This window comes from Colletotrichum spaethianum (genome assembly GCF_022836535.1).
Source record: "Colletotrichum spaethianum MAFF 239500 DNA, contig09, whole genome shotgun sequence".
Lineage (NCBI taxonomy): Eukaryota > Fungi > Ascomycota > Sordariomycetes > Glomerellales > Glomerellaceae > Colletotrichum > Colletotrichum spaethianum.
This window is the reverse complement of record NW_026054779.1, coordinates 459,446-481,028: the sequence shown is the minus strand read 5'-3', so window position 1 is coordinate 481,028 and position 21,583 is coordinate 459,446. Positions and strand designations below refer to the sequence as shown.

At 56.5% G+C, this 21,583-nt stretch overlaps 5 protein-coding genes across 5 annotated transcripts; all 5 read left to right on the top strand.

Annotated features, from left to right (window-relative positions):
• Positions 1-745: 745 nt before the first annotated feature.
• Positions 746-1,961, top strand: ColSpa_04353 (putative glycosidase crf2; the record flags this gene model as incomplete). Its single annotated transcript, XM_049270565.1, has 2 exons — positions 746-842; positions 919-1,961. 2 exons carry the CDS (start codon positions 746-748, stop codon positions 1,959-1,961), a joined length of 1,140 nt encoding a protein of 379 aa, XP_049126522.1.
• A 4,665-nt stretch (positions 1,962-6,626) lies between these two features.
• Positions 6,627-7,701, top strand: ColSpa_04352 (NADP-dependent alcohol dehydrogenase 6; the record flags this gene model as incomplete). Its single annotated transcript, XM_049270564.1, is given in 3 exon segments — positions 6,627-6,845; positions 6,872-7,144; positions 7,162-7,701. The coding sequence occupies 3 exon segments, from the start codon at positions 6,627-6,629 to the stop codon at positions 7,699-7,701; spliced, it is 1,032 nt and encodes a 343-aa protein (XP_049126521.1).
• Positions 7,702-8,573: 872 nt separating this feature from the next.
• ColSpa_04351 (NAD-dependent protein deacylase) lies at positions 8,574-9,587 on the top strand (the record flags this gene model as incomplete). The annotated part of the gene is made up of 2 exons (XM_049270563.1): positions 8,574-8,892; positions 8,983-9,587. 2 exons carry the CDS (start codon positions 8,574-8,576, stop codon positions 9,585-9,587), a joined length of 924 nt encoding a protein of 307 aa, XP_049126520.1.
• Positions 9,588-10,877: 1,290 nt separating this feature from the next.
• On the top strand, positions 10,878-11,522 carry ColSpa_04350 (uncharacterized protein; the record flags this gene model as incomplete). Its single annotated transcript, XM_049270562.1, has 1 exon — positions 10,878-11,522. One exon carries the CDS (start codon positions 10,878-10,880, stop codon positions 11,520-11,522), a length of 645 nt encoding a protein of 214 aa, XP_049126519.1.
• A 7,128-nt stretch (positions 11,523-18,650) lies between these two features.
• Positions 18,651-21,107, top strand: ColSpa_04349 (transcriptional activator protein DAL81; the record flags this gene model as incomplete). Its single annotated transcript, XM_049270561.1, has 2 exons — positions 18,651-18,991; positions 19,316-21,107. The coding sequence occupies 2 exons, from the start codon at positions 18,651-18,653 to the stop codon at positions 21,105-21,107; spliced, it is 2,133 nt and encodes a 710-aa protein (XP_049126518.1).
• Between the last annotated feature and the right edge of the window lie 476 nt (positions 21,108-21,583).

The following is a 21,583-nucleotide window of genomic DNA, read 5'->3' as shown; positions in this document are numbered from 1 at the left end:
GGTCGCGCTCCGTCACCCCGGTCAACCTAGCCTTTCCTTGAAGAGCCAAGTGGTCCAGGGGTAGCCGATGGTTTGAACAGGCTTGGTCGATGACCACCACCACCACCACCACCACCCCCCAGTCAGTACCAGGGTGCCAGGACATCAAGCAGGCGCAGGGTCCTGAATAAGGTACGAGGTCGTATTGATTCGCCCGTCCTATGGAGCGTGGACCATGGGGACATGCCGTCCCCTCCTGTGGGCCAAAGAAGGGAGGGAAGAGAGAGGAGAGAGCGCGCAGTTGGCCTGGCCTGCTTGCTCATGGTACCTGCTGTCACCGTATTGCCTGCTGCCATGTAATGGCACTACTGCTACTACGTAGAAGTGGTTCTTTTCTTGTCTTGTGCTGCCTGGATACCCTGCTGGGCGTTGCTGTGCCTCACCTCGTCGAGACTAATAAAACCATCTCCCCCGTTCGTGTGTCTCTCATCCTTTACCTCTTCCTCACCTCCTCCTACTTTGCTTCCCCACGAGCTTCCTCTCTTACCTTTTCTTACCTTATTTGCCAGTCTCTCGTTAATCGGCATTATTTCCACCACTGTCGCTCCCCAAGCCACCCGCAAGCCTCCAGCTCCAGCAACCGGCCAGCCTCCTTTTAATACCTCTTTCAAGCCTCTGATACTTATTTGGTCCATCTACCCGGCACCTCCTTCCAGACAACATTCTTCTCTTACCCGGTAGACGTAAACAAGTCACAGCAACAACAATGTTCTCCAAGATCCTCTCCGTCGCTACCGTGGCTCTTGCCACCACCTCGCTGGTCTCTGCCCAGACCTTCACCACCTGCGATCCTACCAAGAAGGGTATGTACTCCTAGTCACCGTCACCGAGGGCTGGTTTCGTTTTGCCGCGGAACAGATTTGCTGACTGGTCCCGCAGACTGCCCTGCCGATCCCGCTCTGGGCAAGTCTGTGAGCGTCGACTTCACCAAGGGCAACGATGACTCCGTCTTCCGCAAGCTCGACGGTACCGCCGTCAAGTTCGAGGATGGCGGTGCCCTCTTCGCCATCAACAAGGAGACGGACGCTCCCACCATGGCCTCCAAGAAGTACATCTTCTTCGGCAAGATCGATGTCGTCCTCAAGGCTTCCCCCGGCCAGGGTGTTGTCACCTCCGTCGTCCTCCAGTCGGACGACCTCGACGAGATTGACTGGGAGTGGGTTGGCGGCGACAACGAGCAGGTCCAGACCAACTACTTCGGCAAGGGTGATACCAGCACCTACGACCGTGGTGCCTACCACCCCGTCAGCAACCCCTTGAACGACTACCACACCTACACCATCGACTGGACCCAGGACTCCGTCAAGTGGCTCATCGACGGCGCTCTCGTCCGCGAGCTCAAGTACGCCGACGCCAAGGGCGGTGCCATGTTCCCCCAGACTCCCATGGAGGTCAAGATCGGCACCTGGGTCGCTGGCCGCAAGGACGCCCCCAAGGGCACCGTCGAGTGGGCTGGCGGCTACACCGACTTTTCCAAGGCCCCCTTCAACGCCTACTACAAGAGCATCACCATCACCGACTACCAGGGCAACCAGGGCAAGAAGGGCGCCAAGGAGTACGTCTACGGCGACCGCTCCGGCAGCTGGGAGTCCATCGTCGTCAAGACCGACGGTGGCAGCGACGACGACACTTCTTCCTCCGCCAGCAAGACCGCCACCAAGACCGACTCCTCCAAGACCACCATGAGCACCGTCACCGCCTCCGGATCCAGCTCCGCCTCCTCCACCGCCTCCAGCGAGGCTTCTGCCACCGAGGAGGCCTCCTCCACCGCCACCGGCTCTTCCGACTCTAACTCTGCCGCCTCCGGCACCTCTGCCGGCGCCAGCTCTGCTCCCTCGACCGTTTCCGCCAACTCTGGCTTCGCGACCAAGGCCAACCTTGCTCTCGGTGCCGCCGGCCTGTTCTTCACCTTCCTGCTGTAAGCAGGTCCTCTGGAACCCCAGATCAACGACCGTACATGCGCATAAAGACAACGCAAGAAAAAATCATTCCGTCGATGGAGAGCGGATTGCACAACTCTTAACCTTCAACCACGATCCTTATCACGACTGAGTTACGCGAGACCCCTAAGGGATCTTTGACGGAGCAGTCGAGGCCAACCTTGACTTAATTTGGTACTTTTAATGATCACGCTCTCCGCGGCGTCTTCCTTGGATCCTGGGGAGGATGCTGCTTACCGCGACGGCCTTGCGAATTTCGAGGTGTTTTGTATTCACGCGAGGGGAGGAAAGGGACAATGGGAACATGTAAGCATTGAGGGCATTGCATTTCGGATCGAGGTGGTTTAGAAGTTGGTTGCGGACTATGATACCTGAGAGACAGTTGGAGGATACCTTTGGCCATGTTGCCAAGGTAGTCAGACAAGTTGAAATCAAAAAGCTTGACAAACATCTGCGCGCTTTACACTACCTTTGATGAGTGGCATCCCGTGCGTGGTCTTGGACCGGTATCCGACTTTGATGAAACCGACGCGATGCCTTGGCAGTGTGAATAACAGAGATGGTGTAATTTCGCCGTGTTTTGGAAGTTAAGGAGCGTCGACGGGGCCCCACTTCGCACATGGAGGATTGGGCGTTTGGCTGAAAGAGGAGAGGGGGCCGGCCCCAGGGTTCCCGCGCTCTACCTTATTCGGACCTAATTTCCACCTCGTGCGCCGCGTCCCCGTCTCCCCAAGCGAGCCCAGCAGGCGAACTCAACGGGGGGACATCTCACATTGGGGGGGGGGGGGGGGGGGGGGGGGGCCTGCAGCCAGCTGCAGCCTACATAGCACTATGTACACTACGGTGCGACAGCCTAAAATGCCTCGTGCGGTTCTGACGTGCCTCGGGCTGTTTCCTCCAGTCCTATTGGTACCAACCACGAGCGATGGGCGGTCCGAGGAAAGTACCGTGCAGTTGTCATCGTGCGATGGAAGCAACACAAAGAAAAAAAAGTCTTGTAGGCAATCAAACTCGCTTGGGCCAAGGCCGCACGCCCTGCGGACACCGAGATTGCGCCTCCCTGCGGGATCATGACTCCCAACAAGCGGGCGACCTTACATAGATAGTATTGGCATGGCTCCATGGCGGTCTTGGTTCTCTCGCCCAGCCTTGCTGGCCTCATTTGACTCGCGAGCTGGGCGAGTTCGACCGTATACGGAGGCTAGCCGAAGGAACACGGGGCAATCAAACTGGATCTTCCCCCCGTTGCCGGGTTGTCAGGGCGTTGGTGGCAGCCTGGCATCGTTGCACACTCCACGGGCATGGGGAATACGGGAGGCGTCGATGCCGCTTGCGCCATCCAATGAAAGCCAAAGTTCCTACATCCCCCTCCCGGCGGCTGCCCCAGCCGTGATTTTCTCCGGGACCCTTGTTGCCCGTATTGATCAATGTTCGTTGATGAGAGCGAAGGGGGGCCAGGCTGCCTGGCGTCTAATTCGAGAGTGTGTGCTTTCTCGGGCCGGAGCTACGACGGTGGCAAGCGGTGGGGAAAGCAGGATCGTCTGCGAAGAGCGGAAGAGGCGAGGCGGTTCCTAATCTCCTGTTGTCTCGGTAAAATCGAGTTGCGGGCCTGTCGTCTGGTGGAGATGAGAAGTCCTAGACCGGGCTATTTGTTGTAAGAGCAATCTTGGGGTTTCCCTCGGCGCCGTCCTTGTCATAGTCGAGTGGTCCGGACGCGGGAGGAATCCTCTCGGCATTAGGGGCGAAAAGGAGCAGATGGACCCCCGCTGTGTTCCGTCTCCTTCCCCAAAAAAGCTCCGGAGGAAAGAACAGAGTTACGGCGTTGTGGGGCCGGGTACCGCCGAGCCGTTGCAGCTGTGTAGGGGTGTGTGTGTGTGTGTGTGTGGGTGGTGTGCCGGCAATGCAGCATGCAGGATCTCGGAGAGGAAATGCAGGTACGGCGCATGATGATGTCGATTCCGTCATGTGTGGCCAACCGGCCGGGGTCGGTGGCGAAACACTTACTCATGAGGTACTGAGGAACAACTTTTTCTTCTACCGTAATCCTTCGAACCTGCCGCGCTGATCGTCCTGCCGATATTGCACATCCTGCAGCTGTCACCGGGGCGTCTGTCAAGAAACCAAGGAACGAATTGCGTGCATGTCGCGGCCGCCGGTCACCGCGCCGGTCCCATCCTGGATGGGGGTAAAATAAAACGTGCCGGTTTCTGTTAATACAGAAAGAAAGCACCGCCCTGAAATGTCAAATAAAGAGTGTGAGAATAACAAAATCAGTATCATACAACAGGAGAAGCCTGTAAGTTCACCTGGTTTGCCTTTTATCTGACAAAATGTATGTATTGTGGTTGAGAGTCGATGAAGGAATCTTGTAAGATATCAGATGGCGGCGCACTTTTCTTCAGCCCGATAGCCCAGTTGACGTTATTTCTCCTTGAGAAGTTCATCTGCCCAGTTGGGTGGGCACCTGGCACGAAAGCAGAACAGCACGTATGCTACTATGATAAGAAAAGCAGTTTCAACGTTGATAACGCGTTCGCCGTATCAGTAGACATGCAGTGGTTGAATGCAATCCCCAGCTCTACAACCCGGAGAACGGAGGAAAAGCAAGCGCCACGCCTCCGCATCCCAGACGCGGGATAGGATTACGAGTTGTTAAAGAGAGTTTCGGGTGCTTCCCTGCCGGGAATGCCGGATCTGATGGAGCGGAGATAGGGGCCTGCTGAATCGTTATTTGCGCAACCCAACCGAAAAGTTAACTTTGAAGGACGTTCTAGCCACTTGAGGGGTGACATCCCGGCGGCCGCCAGCCAAGCTGCTCACGCCAGCCGCGGTAACAGCGGGAATGCGGAATTGAAGGACGGCATTCGCAAAGTAGCATCTTGCAAAGAAACGGTGTAGCGGTAGCGGCACGAGAGCGAATGCATGAAACCGGAGTCCATGGCAGTTTCCACAATTGTTTTGAGGTACCTTTCATCCTTGATTATTCTTTGTTCTTTTTCTCGGCGAGATAAGTCCGGACAAGTCAGCAAAGGCAGTCAGCTGCGATCCGGGCTCCGGAAGGGACCCTGGACCACGATAACGGCGCATCGGTGAGCGAATGTCCCACCTTCTACCGGAGGAATCAAGCCGTCATCTCAACAGCCGTGGCCGATGGAAGATTGAGTTTGCAGAAGGTGGGCACAATATCTCGACGGTTTCTCCAGTGCCAAGTACTAAGTATGGTGCAGCAGTCAATCGAGACGCGCAGAGCAGAAACAACTGGAATGGCCGTTGACGACGGGATCGAGGTGACCTGCTGGTGGCCCCTGCACGGCAGAAGACTTTGACAACGGGTCCCCACAAAAAAGCACGTTTTCTAGAAGCTTGACCAGAACACACAAGAAAGAGTGCGGCGAAGGCCGACACCAACGCCACGGAAAGAGCCCGCAGTTGACGTAAGGCCCGGAACCCGCATAGGGCAACGAAGTCGCCAAGACCAGCAAAGTCGCCCAGATGCCTTACTCGCTCGGTGACAGAAACCATGGATGGGATTGTTGGCTTTTCGAATGGATGCCGAAGTTCATCCGCCCTGTTTTTCGAACTGACACTTGGAGGAAGGGGATAGAACAGGGTTCCCTGGGGGGATGGGAAAAAAGGCTTTTGAGATTTTCCCAAACGCCGCAGAACAGAAACTCCATTTTTCCCTTTCCCTCCTCGCCCCTCAGTTGCGGTGTGATGCCGCCCAAATGCCGGAGAATACTGGAGTCGATGACATCAAAACATCACGATTAGTCGGGAACCGCGGCCAAGAAGGATCCCTGAACTTCGTTATCGGTGGCCGCCCTGCCAATGTCGACGTGTAAACGATGCACGCAGTCTGGACCCCCCCCCCCTTCTCCCCCTTCTCCGCCTCGTCCCGGAACGCAGTCGGAGAGTCTCAACCGCCGTCTGAAAAGCGCACAGCCAGGACCCAGTCAAGAGCCGCTCACTGTTCCCGTGTTTTGTCCCTTTCCGCCCAAACCACCCCTAACCCGGGACCAAGAACGTTCACGATTTCTAAGCCAGATTTCAGAGTTTACCCACTCGGGACACCTGGACCCCCTCCTACCTATGCCGGCCCGACGAATCATGACAACGCATCCCGACCTTCTTTGATGTTCTCTCTAGAAAACTGGAAAAGTCCCGCACCGCGCCGCTACCCAGACGCCCAAACGACGACGCTTCGCATCACCGCCCGGTCAACGGCCCCCCCCCCCCCCCCCCCCCTTGTTTGTTCCTACCGATCTTTGAGCCGCGGCATCGAGCCGCACTTAGGCCCATCTGAGAGTCACCGATCTCTTCCCAGTTCGTTCCCGCTGTTTGACCCCACTCGCGTTGCAGTTTTTTCTCCCGATGCGCGGATTCCATGTCCAACTTCACTGTTCCTTGGACGACGACGACCGACGGCGTTAATCCCTCTTTTCGCCGATGACTTTAGGAGTTAAGATGTGTTGCAAGATGGTCGACCCAAGGCTTAAAAGACGAGTGCTGCTCCCGCTTCTGAGGTGATCTTTTTTGGTGGCACAGACAAATTCCCTATTCACTTATATCACATCGTCACCTTTTACACCCAACCTACCCTCAGATACCCCTCATCTTTTTCCACCTTCACAACAAGACATAATCACAATGGCCGCTACCGACTACAAGTTCGAGGGCTGGGTTGGCCTTGACGAGAAGTCGTCCGAGGGCAACATGGTCTGGCAGCAGTACGACCCCAAGCCTTGGGAGGAGACGGACGTCGACATCCAGATCACCCACTCCGGTGTCTGCGGCTCCGACATCCACGTCCTGCGCTCCGGCTGGGGCCCCGCCCCTACCCCGTCTGCGTCGGCCACGAGATCGTCGGTGTTGCCGTCCGCGTCGGCTCCAAGGCCGAGGGCGGCATCAAGGTCGGTGACCGCGTCGGTGTCGGTGCCCAGTCCGACTCCTGCCTCGGCCGCCAGGGCGACTGCGAGCCCTGCGCAACCAAGAACGAGCAGTACTGCCCCAAGTCCGTCCACACCTACGGCGCCTTCCACTACAACGGCGGCAAGGCCATGGGTGGCCACGCCAAGTACCACCGCTGCCCCTCCCACTTCGTCGTCAAGATCCCCGACGGTCTTGAGTCGGCCTACGCCGCGCCCATGCTGTGCGGTGGTGTCACCGTCTACTCCCCCTCAAGAACCACGGCTGCGGCCCCGGCAAGACCGTCGCCGTCAGCGGTGTCGGCGGTCTTGGCCACATGGCCATCATGCTCGCCAAGGCCCTCGGCGCCGACAAGGTCGTCGGTATCTCCCGCAAGGCCGACAAGCGCGACGAGGTCCTGAAGATGGGCGCCGACGACTACATCGCGACCGCCGAGGAGGGCGACTGGGCCAAGAAGTACGCCAACACCTTTGACCTCGTCATCTCCACCGTCTCCTCCTCCAAGGTCCCCATGCAGGACTACCTCAACCTCATCAAGCTCGACGGCTCCCTCGTCCAGGTCGGCATGCCCGACGACGGTGCCTACACCATCGCGCCCGCGCCCCTCGTCATGCGCCGCGTCAAGTTCACCGGCTCCCTGATTGGCTCCCCCCACGAGATCCGCGAGATGTGGGAGCTCGCCGCCAAGAAGGGCGTTAAGCCCTGGATCCAGGTCCGTCCCATGAGCGAGGCCAACCAGGCCATCGTCGACCTCGAGGAGGGCAAGGCCCGCTACCGCTACGTCCTCCAGAACTAAGCTAGGGATGAGCGCTTTCTCACGACTTGGAATTACTGGGGAACGATGTACATAGGACGGGGTTGATGATATGACTTGGGTGCATAGAAAAGGGCATAGCGATTGGTTACATTATAGACAGAGATAGACAAAATCTCAGGAGCCGTAGCTCCAGTTTCATGACAATATTCTTCCTTTTGCATTGTGAAATCGACTGCGGGTTTACGAGCTTGTCGACATGTGAGTGTGCGGTGAGCATGTGCGAAACTGTTCAATATGAATATGCTCTGTAGACCTTCAAGTCATTGAGAGGATGCTTGTGGTGAGATCAGTGAGTATTGACAATGATCGGTGTAGTCTAGGTATGATGTCACGCCGTCTCGGTCAAAGACTCACTTTACACCTTGGCATGTGGAGAAATCGATTCCGGTGCTCCACTTCAACACCTCACAGCACATTACCTTGCCTTACTTACACAACGAAAGTACTTCATCTTCCAACTGAAGATACGTGCAATAAGCCAATCATCTTCATCGCTGTTAGGCACCGATTTCAATCCAACGATCCAATTACATCGGGGGATTCAGTCGTCTGCAAACAATCCTTCGAGTTGTATTGTGCCTGCAGCGTGTCTGCCTGCGGACGCCTGATGGCCAACACAACCTAGGTTGCATTTGTTGACTTTTGATATAAAGATCGAGCAACACCCAAGGATGAGACGCAACATCGTCAATCTCGGCTACAACACGTGCAATCCGGTCAGAAACACTCTTCCGCGCCCTCTAAACCCTCCAAAGCAACCCAGTACGTCTCATCAGACCCCGACACCCAGCTCCAGCCACATCCCACTGACACCCGCGCCAGACTTCCACCGCAGGATCTCCTTCGCCGCCATGGCCCCGCACAACGACGTCGCCGCCTTCCACGAGGCCCTGCGCTCCAGCAAGCGCATTCTCGCCCTCTGCGGCGCCGGCCTCTCCGCCTCCTCCGGCCTGCCGACCTTCCGCGGCGCCGGCGGGCTCTGGCGCAAACACGACGCCACAGCACTCGCAACCATGAACGCCTTCCGCAACGACCCGGGGCTCGTCTGGCTATTTTACGCGTACCGCAGGCACATGGCGCTCAACGCGCAGCCGAACCCGGCGCACTACGCCCTGGCCGCGCTGGCGGAGAAGAACCCAGACTTTCTGTGCCTGACGCAGAACGTCGATGGTGAGAGGACCTGCCGTGAAACCCAGTCTTAGATGACGATGCTTTTCGAAAGATGTACGTGGCACGAGCCAGCCGGCTAACACGGCCCAGATCTCTCGCCCCGGGCGGGACACAAGATGGAACAGCTCCGCCGCCTCCACGGAAGCCTCTTTGACATCAAGTGCGCCAACTCGGCATGCGCCTACGTCGAGCGCAACAACACCCTGGACCCGCTCTGCCCGGCCCTCGCCCCGGCCTCGGAGGACGTCAAGGACCCCTCTCAAACCCTCCCGCTTCTCGACCCGACCAAGAAGCTCAAGCGCATCGACGACGCCGACCTCCCGCACTGCCCGTCGTGCAAGACGGGGCTGCTGCGCCCGGGCGTCGTGTGGTTCGGGGAAAACCTCGACGGCGAGATGCTCAGCGGCGTCGACGCGTGGATCGACGAGGGCAAGGTCGACCTCATGATCGTCGTCGGCACGTCCGCCAAGGTGTGGCCGGCCGCCGGGTACATCCACAAGGCGCACAAGGCCGGCGCGCGGGTGTGCACCGTCAACCCCGAGGCCGAGGACGGGGTCCAGATGCTCCAGGTCAAGCCGGGGGATTTTGCGTTTGGGAGGGACGCGGCCGAGGTGTTGCCGTTGCTGCTGGAGCCGGTGATTGGCAAGATGGGGACGGATGGACGGACGTACACGGAGGAGCAGAAGTCGGAGTAGAAGGACAGCAAGGACAGAGCGGTGATGGGGTTTATGAGGGAGGTTCAGGGCTACCGCGAGGGCGTTGTTTCTGCTGTTTTGAGGTTCCGGCATCTCTTCCCGGCAACTTTTCAATGTCTGGTACCGTTTGTCCGCCTTGCCCGGCAGCATGGCCGTGAATGAGGTCATGTTGTCTTTGAAGGGCACTCTAGGACTGGTACAAGACTGGCCCCAGCTGCTGCTGGCTCCTAAAATTGGCGCTCTAATATATCATGATACCGAAGCCAAGTTCCATCAAGAATGTGCTCCCAAAAGCATGAACGTTTCTGAGGTAGAGCTTGAGGCGGGTTGGTCATGTAAAGCTGGCAAGGCAAGAGAACATCTAGAAGCAGGTAATCCTCACGATGACACGCGCATGAGGGATACCGCCGGCACCGATGGTTGTTGGCAAGCGCGCTTGGGTTAGTAAAACTCCATGACCTGGATTCCTTCACTCTGTTCCAGTCCAGCCATGTCTTCTCCTATACTATGTGAGGCTATACCGGCAAAACATATATCTGGGCCAACAACAACATGATCAGACAACCAACCCCACAACGGTGTCAATGAGAGAACCTTGTCGTTATCAAGGACCTCCGGCAACCACATCAGCCACGTCCCAGATCGGACTCTCGAATGTGGACGGCAAGACGACGACTCTGTTCAACGCCGTGGACTTCATCCAGCTGCGCACCTTATATCTTTCGAGTGAATACTCGTTATAAACAAGCATCACCGCTTCGCGTATTCAAGTCCTAGCCATAACGAAGCGACTTAGATGCAACTTGCCGAACGGTATCTCCAGCTCATCCAACACTAATGACCATAATTAAGTTAATCCCCCTTTTCCGACGGTGTGTGAGTATGATTCCTTCCTTTGCCTACTTTTATATCGTATGTATACTGGCCATACACGCAAAAGCACGGTGTGCAAGCACATCGCTAATGTTTCGAGGTCTCCATGACAAGCCGTGCGTTTTCATTACGCCCAAGAATACAGTCACCAAAGCTTTATAGTACTCGACTCCATCACGACGTACGGTGTCAAGGTCACAGAAACGTCTCCCTCAAGCAGTCTCATTGGCAGTTGATACTCGTCACATGACCTGCCCGTCTCCTCACCTCACGTCTACTCAAAACGCCCCAAGCCCAAACTCACTCACCATGACAAACCCAGCTCACAATCGGCATCGCAATCCAGTCAAGATGTTCGCAATCTGCCCCCCAGACCCCTCCGAGGCCCCTGCAATAGCGTCGATACACATATCCTCAATGTCCTCCAACCCCCTCCTCCCCCTCCAATTCCCCACGCCCGCCTCCCTCGCCGACCTTCACGAACACCTCATCTCCGACGCCCTCGACCACCTCGCGTACCGCCCGCCGCGGATCCTCGTCGCCCGAGCCAACGGCGCGGATCCCGAGTCTACGTCCAACCCCAGGGCCGGCTCGTCATCGGATACACCCTGCAGCGGCGGCGGCGGCAGCAGCAGCACAGTCGCCTCCTTTGCGAAATGGGACATTGTCCGACCTCGCCGCCGTCGCCATCCACACGCTTCTCCTCCGTTCCCTTCACCGCCGACGTCCGCGTCGGAACCCGCTCTCGGCTCGCGACGCTTAGAGTCGGGGAGGACCACAGCGGATGCGCGGCGGCAGCTCGACGTGGGCGATGCTCTCCTTTCGCATCAACACCACCACCAGCAGCGAGCGGAAGGAGCGGAGGAGTTGGAGCATGGCCAACAAACGGAGAGCGACGATGACGAAGACGGGGAAGAGTGGCCTGCCTCGGCGAACCGAGAGTATCTCGCCGCCTACGACTCCGCCGCATCGACAGAACGCAGGAAGTTGATGGGTTCGCGGCCTTTTCTCCGTGAGTCGATTTCGGTCCTTTCCTTCTCTTGCCGCACGTCTGCACTGTGATCTAAAAGCACGTCTGCCTCTCGCTCGTCGGATATACCATCTATCCCAAGCACACCGGCGGTTTCTTCCCATTATCGCACCCCGTCTGCTCCCCGATCCCGGTATTTCCCATTACGTGAAATTTTCGGGGAAACTCGTGTCGTTCGATAGGCATCCACCCTTCCCCATCCCCATCCCCCTCTACCTGCCGTAACCGGTATCCATATCTTGCCTGCCCCCCTTCCGAGAGCGCCGCTGGTGCCGTATCTGTCTGATCAATGTTCATGGCGCGCCCCAAACCTTGTCGTCGGCTCCGACCTCGGTGTTTGCAAACACGTGTGGGCCCACCTCCGCCCAACGGGTTCCCGAGAAAGCCAGATCCCAGGCCATCGGCTGTTTTTGTTCCGCTTCTAGAACGCCAGGTTGCTGATTGTCATTTCGGTGACATCTCCGCGGGAACCACACTTTTTGTTCCCATTTTCAATGCCACGTACGGATGGAACGTCTGCAACCCATCTACGACGCAAGGGCGCTAGTATTGAATCTCAAATGCTAACGTTTCATGGGTCTCCTCCGCCGGACCGGCGTGTTTGGCGCCGGGAGGCCGGAGATGCCCGATGGTTCCATTTAGATCTTACCTTCCTCTGCACCGACTCCCGGTTCCGAGGGCGCGGCGTAGGAACGGCGTTGATGAAAGCTGTTACGGAGGTCGCAAGGGCCGAGGGCCTCCCCGTGTTCCTCGAGAGTACGACAGACGCTGTGCCCTTTTATGAAAGGCTGGGATTCGTGAGGACTGGACGTTTCCGGATGAATATCCCGATTAATAGTCCATCAAATCCGACAGAGGGAGTTTACGAAGAGGTCTGTATGGTTCTTGAGTAAAAGTCCACATGGGTTGGCGGGCTATACAATCACAATGTGCCCCCCATACGAGAAACACTTTCAAGACCCAAGGTGAATCTGTTTGTTGCCATAACTGAGTCGAAGATCGACGCAGTGCGAATCGGATGGACCTGCAAATATCAGCAGACATGCCCTTATGAGTGCATCATGTGCGGGACGTAGAGCGCCGGCCCCTTCCCACCTCCTAGTGGACGTTGTCGCCCCTCCCCTCCTCTTATTGGATTCGCATCACCCGAGACCTGTTTGCTTGAGCATCGAGAGCGACCGAGTAGGGTAGGTCAAACACGCCCAGGCCGCCCTCGATGCATCGCTGGATTCGATGACCAATTGCAAACCTAAGATCAACTAGCAGCACCTTATCCTGAGGATAGTTGTTCACCGGTTTAAGGTTGGCGTTAGTGCTACTTGGAAGCAGAGCGGTGAACACGACCTAATTTGATGCGATTTCCTTTGCAAATCTGGTTCAATATGCTGTTTAGCCAGCGGCAATCGTGGCAGCAGTGGCACACGGAGATTCAAAGCCCTCCGAGTGTAGCAAGGCAAGCCATTGTGGCATTGTCGAATCGCAAGTGGAAGGGATGGGCCTATGCCTCAAGATCGCAGAAACCACACGACTACCAGTTGCAGCAATGTTTGCGATGTGTTATTTTCTGCCACATCACATGTGAACTGCTGTTATGGTTATGGAAATGCCTATTTTGATCTCGTGGCCTCAGGCCGCAGAAGGGACAGCCAGGTTACATCTTCACCTGGCGGGAGCTGCCGCATGGAAGAAATAGGCAGTTGATGACTCGACGTCCAACTTGGTAGGAGCTCGTACGCCTCCTGCACCGCCCGACGGCCCCCGGAAACGCTAGCGATAGAGCCGCCGGGCTGGCATCGTGAGTCTAGCGGAATTTGGAGTTCAATGACGTAAGTACCGGCTGGGCAGGTCGAAGACCCCTGTATATTTTAGGCGCTGCTGGGTTAAGGGTGTGATAGGTGGGAGAGTCTACAATGCGGCGCGACGTATGGAGTAGTCCCCCACGCACGGGGGACGTGTCTCTTGGGAACGGCTTGTGGCTTGCGGATTGTTGAGGCGAGGCGGTCGGGAGACGCAGAATGCAGGGATTTGTGGGGGGTTCCCGCAAGGGAGGGTGGGAGAAGAATGCCAATCAGTCTTGGGAGGTTGTCAAAATGGTCATTCTGTCGCGAGAGGTCAGAAGGCGGCTGAGCACGAGGGTCGATTGGGGGCTTTTTTCGGCAGGTGAGCCGACGTGGCAGTTTGGACTCAAGATAAACCGGATGATATTGGGTAAGAGAGGTTGGCAAGAATGCCGTTTGGTCCAAGGTGGCGGCAGGATGAGCGTACCTAGTGGTGTGGGTTAGCCAAGACCATGGATAATATATGGATAGACTTGTTGGTGGATGGTTGTGAGTGTTTTTTTAGGCCCTGGTCGCGTTGCTCGCCTGTGCGTGCATGCGTGCGTCGTGTGTGATGCCGACGGCAGGACAAAATCGATATCCAGTTTTGTGAGATTTGCATGGTTGGCATGATGAGCAGCGAAACAGGGCCGATGATTCGCAGGAGACCAAGTGCCCCGCAACCCCGCGTTACCAAGAACTGAGGGCTGGTCCACCAGATCTGGTTTTGGCTTTTTCCTCGAAAACCTGTGGTTGGAGTTCCCGAGCCCCTGAACCGCCCTCTGTTTGGGGCTGCAACACGGATACAGCGCAGCGCCTGCCGAGTGTCTCTTGGGTGTCGAGCACAACTGAGAACAAATGGCATCGGAGGCAGGTTGCGCGCCTGCGTCCTTGGTCTCGAGTCCTCGTGTGTGGCATGTCGGTGGAAGAAAACAGTCGTGTGGACCGAGTCACCGACGGCGTAGAGTTGGATTCGATGGAGACAGCAGGACCAGGCGGAGAGGGGGGAAAGGAAGGTGACAGGACAGGGGCGATAGTGCCTCAGGGACCTTGCGGCGCAACGGCGGACCGGCGGTGATTTTAGCGTGGCATATAGAAGCCCATCCGTCGTGTCATTTGTTGGACGATCGGTGGCCGTGACTGTGCTCGTATGTAACGGAAACCACAGCTCTGGTATGGTCTGGTCTGGGTGTCTGGTTCCTCTGGCAGCTCACGTGGCATGCTTCCAAGCAAGCAACAGCGCTCCGAGGATGGCGGTGGTGAATTCGCGTCTATGTGCGCTCAAACTCGGCGTTGAAGTGCATATGTCTTAGCAGCTCCTGGGCTCATGGATGAGGGATGATGATGTTGACGGTGGCCCCCATGTTGGACGTTGCGTCGCAAGAGTATCCCTCCTCCGAGGGGTTGCTTGGGTGATTAGCGGGTCTTTGAAGGGGGCTGTTGCTGGTACACTACTGTAGCATGCCAGCCATTAGCAGTTTGTTCATCAGGCTGCATGCGACCGACGTTGGACATGCTGGTGGTATCACAAGGTTGGGTGCGGTCCGCGCAACAGCGATATCAGCGCAAGTGTTGCCGTCGCGTAACGAAGCGCGGGCTGTACGGAAAGGTAGAAGTGAGGAGAATGAACGAAAGAGAAGAGGTAGCGAAGTCTGACTCGGCAATATCCAACTGTTACGTTATAGGTACTGCGGCGCTAGTCCTGAAGCGACTACCGCCAAGTTTTCTATAAGGTAATGGGAGCCACTTCTCTAAAGGGGTGGGGCCCGCTCTTGCACCATAGGCACCTACCTAGGCAGTCTGGCAGACTGCGGGAAGGCGGTACCGCTGTACTGTGTAGGTATACCAGTGCGCTACAAGCGCTCGTAGGGATGCAAGGCGGTGACTAAGCTGCACAATGGTAGTGAAAGAGGGTGGGTCCGAAGTTTCGCCCGAGTACCGCCGACTCGGATCTTGCAGCTGAGTGGAGCACCGGACTGCGGAGCTTGCTGGGAGGGGGGAGGGGCACGCACACACACACACGCTCACGCAAGGCCAGGCGGGTGCAGGCTATCTTACCCGCTACGGAACAAGCGACGAGGGATGAGGAGACGCGGGACCTGAGAGTGAGGTGAAATATATGAGACGTGATTTGCCCATTTATCATTATGTATTTCCGTCTCGTAGCATCTTTCTAATTCTCCCGCCCCGGAATGGACAGAGATAAGGCCGCACGCATCAATGGCCAATGTCTCGTGCGTCCTCTATCTCTCCGTCCCTCCGGGCCCCACGTCGCTGTCACTGCCAACCCACACAACCAACCACGCACACATTTGCTCTCTCCCTCTCCCTCTCCATCCCAAGCCGGTCCCTACCTAGTAGCGGTTCCCATAGCTGAACTGCGAAATGCCATGTGCTTTTGTGGAGAATCTCCCTCTCTCTCTGTCTCCCTAACCCAATCATCAACGTCTCTGTCCATCCAAAAGAGTGCAGACTTCACGCTCTCGCTTTGGCAGAATGTAACGAAAACGTCCACCCTTTTTTAGCCTCGCGCGCCTTCAACCACCCACCCCTCCCCCAATTGTATTCGTCCCTGTAACGATGCAATTGCTATCAACCGTCTAGGACGTCGTTAGACCTGGACTTGGCCGACTAACACTTCTCGGTTCTTTCGTCTACTTTGGTTCTTCGGGTGCCTCCTTTGAGCGATAGGCCACTTGGTCACTTTCCTATTGATTTCCGGTCTTTTCTGTCACCACATCTCGCTACCTTTTGCGCTTTCGTCTCTCTTTCCCCCCCCGTCGCCGCATCGACGCGCGCCTTGTCGTTCAATTCCCGGAAGCCAAAAGGTGGTTCGTTTCTCTGCCATTGGACATCCTCAACTTGGCTTTTTCGACACTTGCCCCATGCAGGGCGAAGCATAGCCCCGTCGACCCTGCTCTCGTTCTCTTCCGTTGCCCTGTTTCTTACCTTGTGTTCGTTAGCTAGTTCCTCTGTGTCATATGTCACCGACACGCACGTTTGTTGCTTGTCTCCTAAGACTTTGATACCGAGGCCATGCCTGTCCAGCGGTCTGTCTGCAGCCTCCCGCTCCAACGCGTATCCTGACGGGGTCGGTGAAGGTCATGGAGAGGAGGGACAAGAGGGTGAGGCCATGCCCGTCCCATCCCATCCCATTCCGACCTGCCCTATCCCTTCCCGTCCCATCTCATTCGATTGTTCATGCCCATGCCCTTGGTCCCCATCTTGATCCCCGTACCCCATCAGACCAAGGTTTGGGCCTTTCTCCTTCATGTCTTTTTCGGTCTCTTGGTCCGCCACTGGGCCCTCGAGTCGGCGCCCGCCGGCCAGTCAGTCACTGCTTCGCCTCCCCTTGCAACACACCCCCTTCCGCTCTCTCTCGACATCTACCAACGCGAGATGTACCTGCCATATAGAGCGAAGGGGGCGGTAACAAAATGCGTTACCTTAAATTTCTTACCTGCCTTAAGGCTCTGCATGTAGCTCGCCGGCGGTCAGGGAAAGTTAGAGTCTGACTCTTTGCTTGAATCCCTCCAATCCTACGCAGTACATGTGCTGTGCTTGCTGTACCCCATCCAAGCCAGATCCCGCTGCGAGGCAGCCCTTGTAGTTTTATTTAGTCTTTGGGTCTTCGGTTCTTGGAGAGACGCGACGCAACAGTCGATCGAGGCTGATTGAAGGAGAGGAAGACATGAAGAGGGGCCGTCGCAAGGGGAACCCATAACCCGTTTGGCATTCGCATCCCCCCGGATGTATGGGTTTTTTTCCTCCTTCTGTGGTTGGGCTGGGTACTGGTAGTTGAGGAGAGCATCCGTTTTGCTCTTTCTCTTACGCATACCCTTTAACCTCCTTGGCCTCTCGTCTCTCCTTTTCTCTTTCTCCCTCTTACTCTTTCTCTCTTCATTTCTCCCTTTCCTCCCCTTTCCTCCCCCGTTCTCTCTCTTTCTCTCTCTGCTCACACTACCCATCATCCTCGCCACCTAATCCCCATAAATTAATATTGTTCCGTCTCCAACAAAACGGCCGGCTCCAAAACCGATTGTCCAAGGGGTACGGTGCAAAGCGCGTCCAATAATGGATACTTGAAGCGCCAAACCACAAGAGACATTGTCCTCTTACATATACGTCTTTCCCCGACCCAATGACACCGATAAGCCAGGCTTATCTCATCCTTGCCTCCATCGTCACTTGAACCCACCGATATCGATCCATTAACTCCGCCCATCCAATCCCAAGGTTCTGTTTCTCCCGGGCCCCAAAGTCGGCCCTGCATCCGCACCCCCCAAAAAATACAACCACAGCCAGTGTTTCCATCACCAAAAACGGGCGCAAATCAAACCGCCTCGCCCACTCCCAACTGCGGCCCCTCCGCGACCTTATCTCTTGCTATCCCCAAGGGACTCAACCGACAGCGCACCCCTCAGACTTCTGCATCCCACCCCAGATCTAACCAAGGGACCACTCCTTGCGCTCAAGGAAAAGACCAGGAACTCGAGTCTAGCTTGTGCCGTTTCTAATTCCCGTTGCCGCCTTATCTCGTACCCCCTTCGCACGCGACCCAAGGAAAAGATACATACTCACATCCTACCTGCGGACCGATACCTGTCGGCTTTCTACCTAACACACAATACTTGCGTGGTCTTTGTTCCGCACCTTTATCCTACGTAGTCTCAACACCAGTCCCCATCAGGCACGTCGAAACCTCGCAATCGCTACCGGTCGTCGTCCGTCTGTCGCAACTTGCCCACTGCCACCTTCAGACAGAGCAGTCTTATCTCGACCGGTCTCGGCGCGCCGTGGTCTTATCTGACTCTGTGCTGGCTCGTCTGCTGTTTTGTGTTACAACACAGGCTCACCTACCAGAACCCAGCGAGATCGAATTACCGCTCACCAACCAATCTTGTTTGCGGATCCTGCATTCGTGCTACGCACACAATTTTGCTTCTCATCTGAGCTCGCCCACAGATATCATCTTTTTGCTATCGACTCCTCGGTGGCGATCCCAAGACCAAACGGGCCAGGAACATTACATCACTTGCATCTCGTCTGCCGCACGCCGTGGGTCGCATTGCCCAGCTCTCATCCCGGCGAGTGTGCCAGCCTTTTTGCTTCTTTAGCCATTCAGGAAGCCTATCGTCCTATCGCCGTCTTCATATCTCCGGTCAACCCTAGGAGTAACTCACGCCCGCTTCATACCCCCCAATCTCCAGACCAGACCAGACCAGACCAGGGCCCGGGGCCCCGTCTTGACGAGCCGGGTCCGTCCGTCTGTCTCCCCTGCGTCGGCCCAGCCCTGTCCGTATATACATAGCTTTCTGCTGCCACGCGCCTGGACTGCCCATCATGTCCAACCCAAGTACCGTCATCAGGACGGCTCCAATCGCCATCGCACCTAAGCCTCCCCGTCGCCAGAACTCTTATCGGCAAGATAGCTTTGCGAACCTCGAGCTTTTCCGCGGCAGCATGCCTGGAAGGGAAATCGCCGAGTCTGTTGGCTCCTACACAACTCGGTCTCTCAGCCCTTGCGAATCCTGCCAACGGTCCAGAGTCAAGTGCATCGTGAGCGAGGACGAAGATAGCTGCATACCCTGCCAAGCTAGCGGCTCCGACTGCTCCCTGCTCAACAGTCCTCAGCCAAGGAAACGCAAGCTGAACGGCGACTTCGACGACAGTGGTAAAAGAAGGTCAGTCAGCCGATTTTCCCGCTCACGCTGTTCGTTCCCTTCCCCTTTCCTCCCCTTGAAACACACATACACACATACACATACACAGCGCGTGTCCCCCTCCTACAGCGTACTTGTTCCTCCCCGACAGAGCTTGGTCACCTTCCCTTGTCCCTTTCTCATTTTGCGCCCGCTCGATGTTTCTTGGGCCGCTATAGGTGCACGCCGCAGTCAGGGGGCCACGTCTGATAACGAACCTTAATCTCTGACACGTGATTGGCCCATTAGTTCACCAGCCAGGACCGATATCAGAAGGCGAAGGCAACACCAGCCCAGCCTCTCCAGCACCACCGGAAGCAGCTCTTTTCTTGAAGACATGGCCAACGTCGGAGGCCCGACTCTGTTGAAGCGGACGCTGGGTCTCCAGAGTGATCGCTACAGTCAGTATATTGGACCGACGACCGACTTCGAGCCTTCTCTCATCAACCTTTCCCCTTTCAACCCCCAGGATGAGAGCCTCTTAGCACGTGGCACGCTGCGGAAGGTCAGTGACGACGACACGTTTCTCCTGCTACCTGACTTCAACACGCCGGGCCACGAGCACGTCCTCGAAGATATCGAGGAGATCGAGAACCTCGTAAGGCCCCACGGCCGTAAGCTGGTAGACTTGTATTTCCGTATCGTCCATCCTGCCTTCCCGATCATCCAGAAGACCGTCTTCCTGGAAAAGTACGAACGCAGCTACCGCGAGTTCTCGCCCTGTCTACTAGCCGCCGTCTACCTGTTTGCAATCAACTGGTGGGAGCAGGATGAAGAGCTCGCGCAGGTTCCTCGTCCGAACATTCCCAACTTGGAACGAATGATCCGCACAACTCTGGCTGATGCCATGTACCGACCGAAGCTGTCTACCATCCAGGCCGGTCTTCTCCTTTCCCAGCGGCCTGAGGGCGACCAGTGGGCTCCCACGGCCCAGCTCGTCGCTATCGCCCAGGAACTTGGCCTTCATCTCGACTGCACGCATTGGAAGATACCACCTTGGGAGAAAGGGCTGCGGAAACGCCTTGCCTGGGCTCTTTACATGCAAGATAAATGGGGGTCCCTCGTCCACGGTCGGCCCTCGCACATCTTCTCCACCAACTGGGGCGTGCAGGCGCTCACGTCGCACGATTTCCCCGACGTGGAATGGAATGAAAACGATGTGGAGGAGAAGCTGGAAATCGAGCGCGGCCGCACTCTCTTTGGCCAGATGGTACAGTTGTCGCAAATATTGGCCGAGATTCTCGACACCTTCTACTCGTTGCAAGCCATGCAAACCGTAACCAACGCCGGCGGGCAAGGCACGCACTTAGTCCTGGGCATGGCTAAGCCGATCCAGTTGAAGCTCAAAGAGTGGTATGCCAGCCTGCCAGCAGCAATTCGCATGGACAACACGTACTCGACGAATCCAGCCCCCTCGAGCCGCTTGTCGAGCATAGGATACCTTCACCTCGCCTACTTCGCAGCCGAAATCACCCTCCATCGTCGCATTATTCGCTCGCTCGAAGCCACCGGATCGGCCGTCGACTCGTACGTTCAGCACATTTGCCGGAGTGCGGCAAAGGCGCGTCTCATATCTGCCATGGACTTTGTCAACCGCTTGAACTCGACCCACCTGCGCTCGTTTTGGTATTTCGCTTCCAAGACCAACTTTGCCCTCATTGGCACTTTTGGATCGCTTTTGTGGGCAACGTCGCCGGGAAGAGAAGAGGCAGACTGGTACCGAAGGCGTTTGGGAGAATACCGCTGGACACTCTCCGTGAGCTCGAAGCCTGGCGAAGGCAAGGGCCTGACGGAATTCGCCATGACTATGCTCGACATTTCGACCGGTCTCCTCAAGAAACTCCCCGAGAAGCCGTCGATGAGCCGGAGTGGTAGCGTTGTAGAAATCGGACCTGGCAGTATGAGCAGTAGCTATGCTGGCAACGGTTTGCTTGCCTTGGGGCAGAGCGCACCGCCCGCGATGACTCTAGGAGGCTTCAGTGGGTTCCAGAGTGCCGATGTGAGCAACGTGCAAAGTCCGATGAGCGACGACAGCAGCGACGACGAAATGTACGAGACTTTCGCTCCGACAGCGGGCATGGCGGGTTTGACCGAATGAACGACGCAACAGCTGCGTTCGGGGCGGGAAGCCAAAGAATAATGACAATACGAAGAGACGACACGCTCACTTGAGTAGACATCCTCCGAGATGGTCTGTAACTGTGGAAATGGGTGGTCTTTTCTTTTGGAGGGAAAATGGTAGTGCATAATGATCTGCGGGATACCACGGGGTACTGGGCGGCGGGCACATGACGATGTTGGTAAAAAGCCGCAATGGCGAGAACGGAGGAGGAAGGAACGTCCCGCCAGCCACAACCCCTTCTTGATGACATTTGGACTTTGTGCTGTTGTTTTGGGATCGACGATGCAAACGGAACGAACCGTTATTACCGGGTGTCGGCGCAACCTCTGGGGGATTTACACCGTCCATCAATTTTGAGCGGAAAAGCAGGGATATAGCATCTTTTTTTTTCTTTCTCTGGATGTTGAGCGATCCATACATCCCGGCATAGGTTGTAGAGCTTTTGGATATGA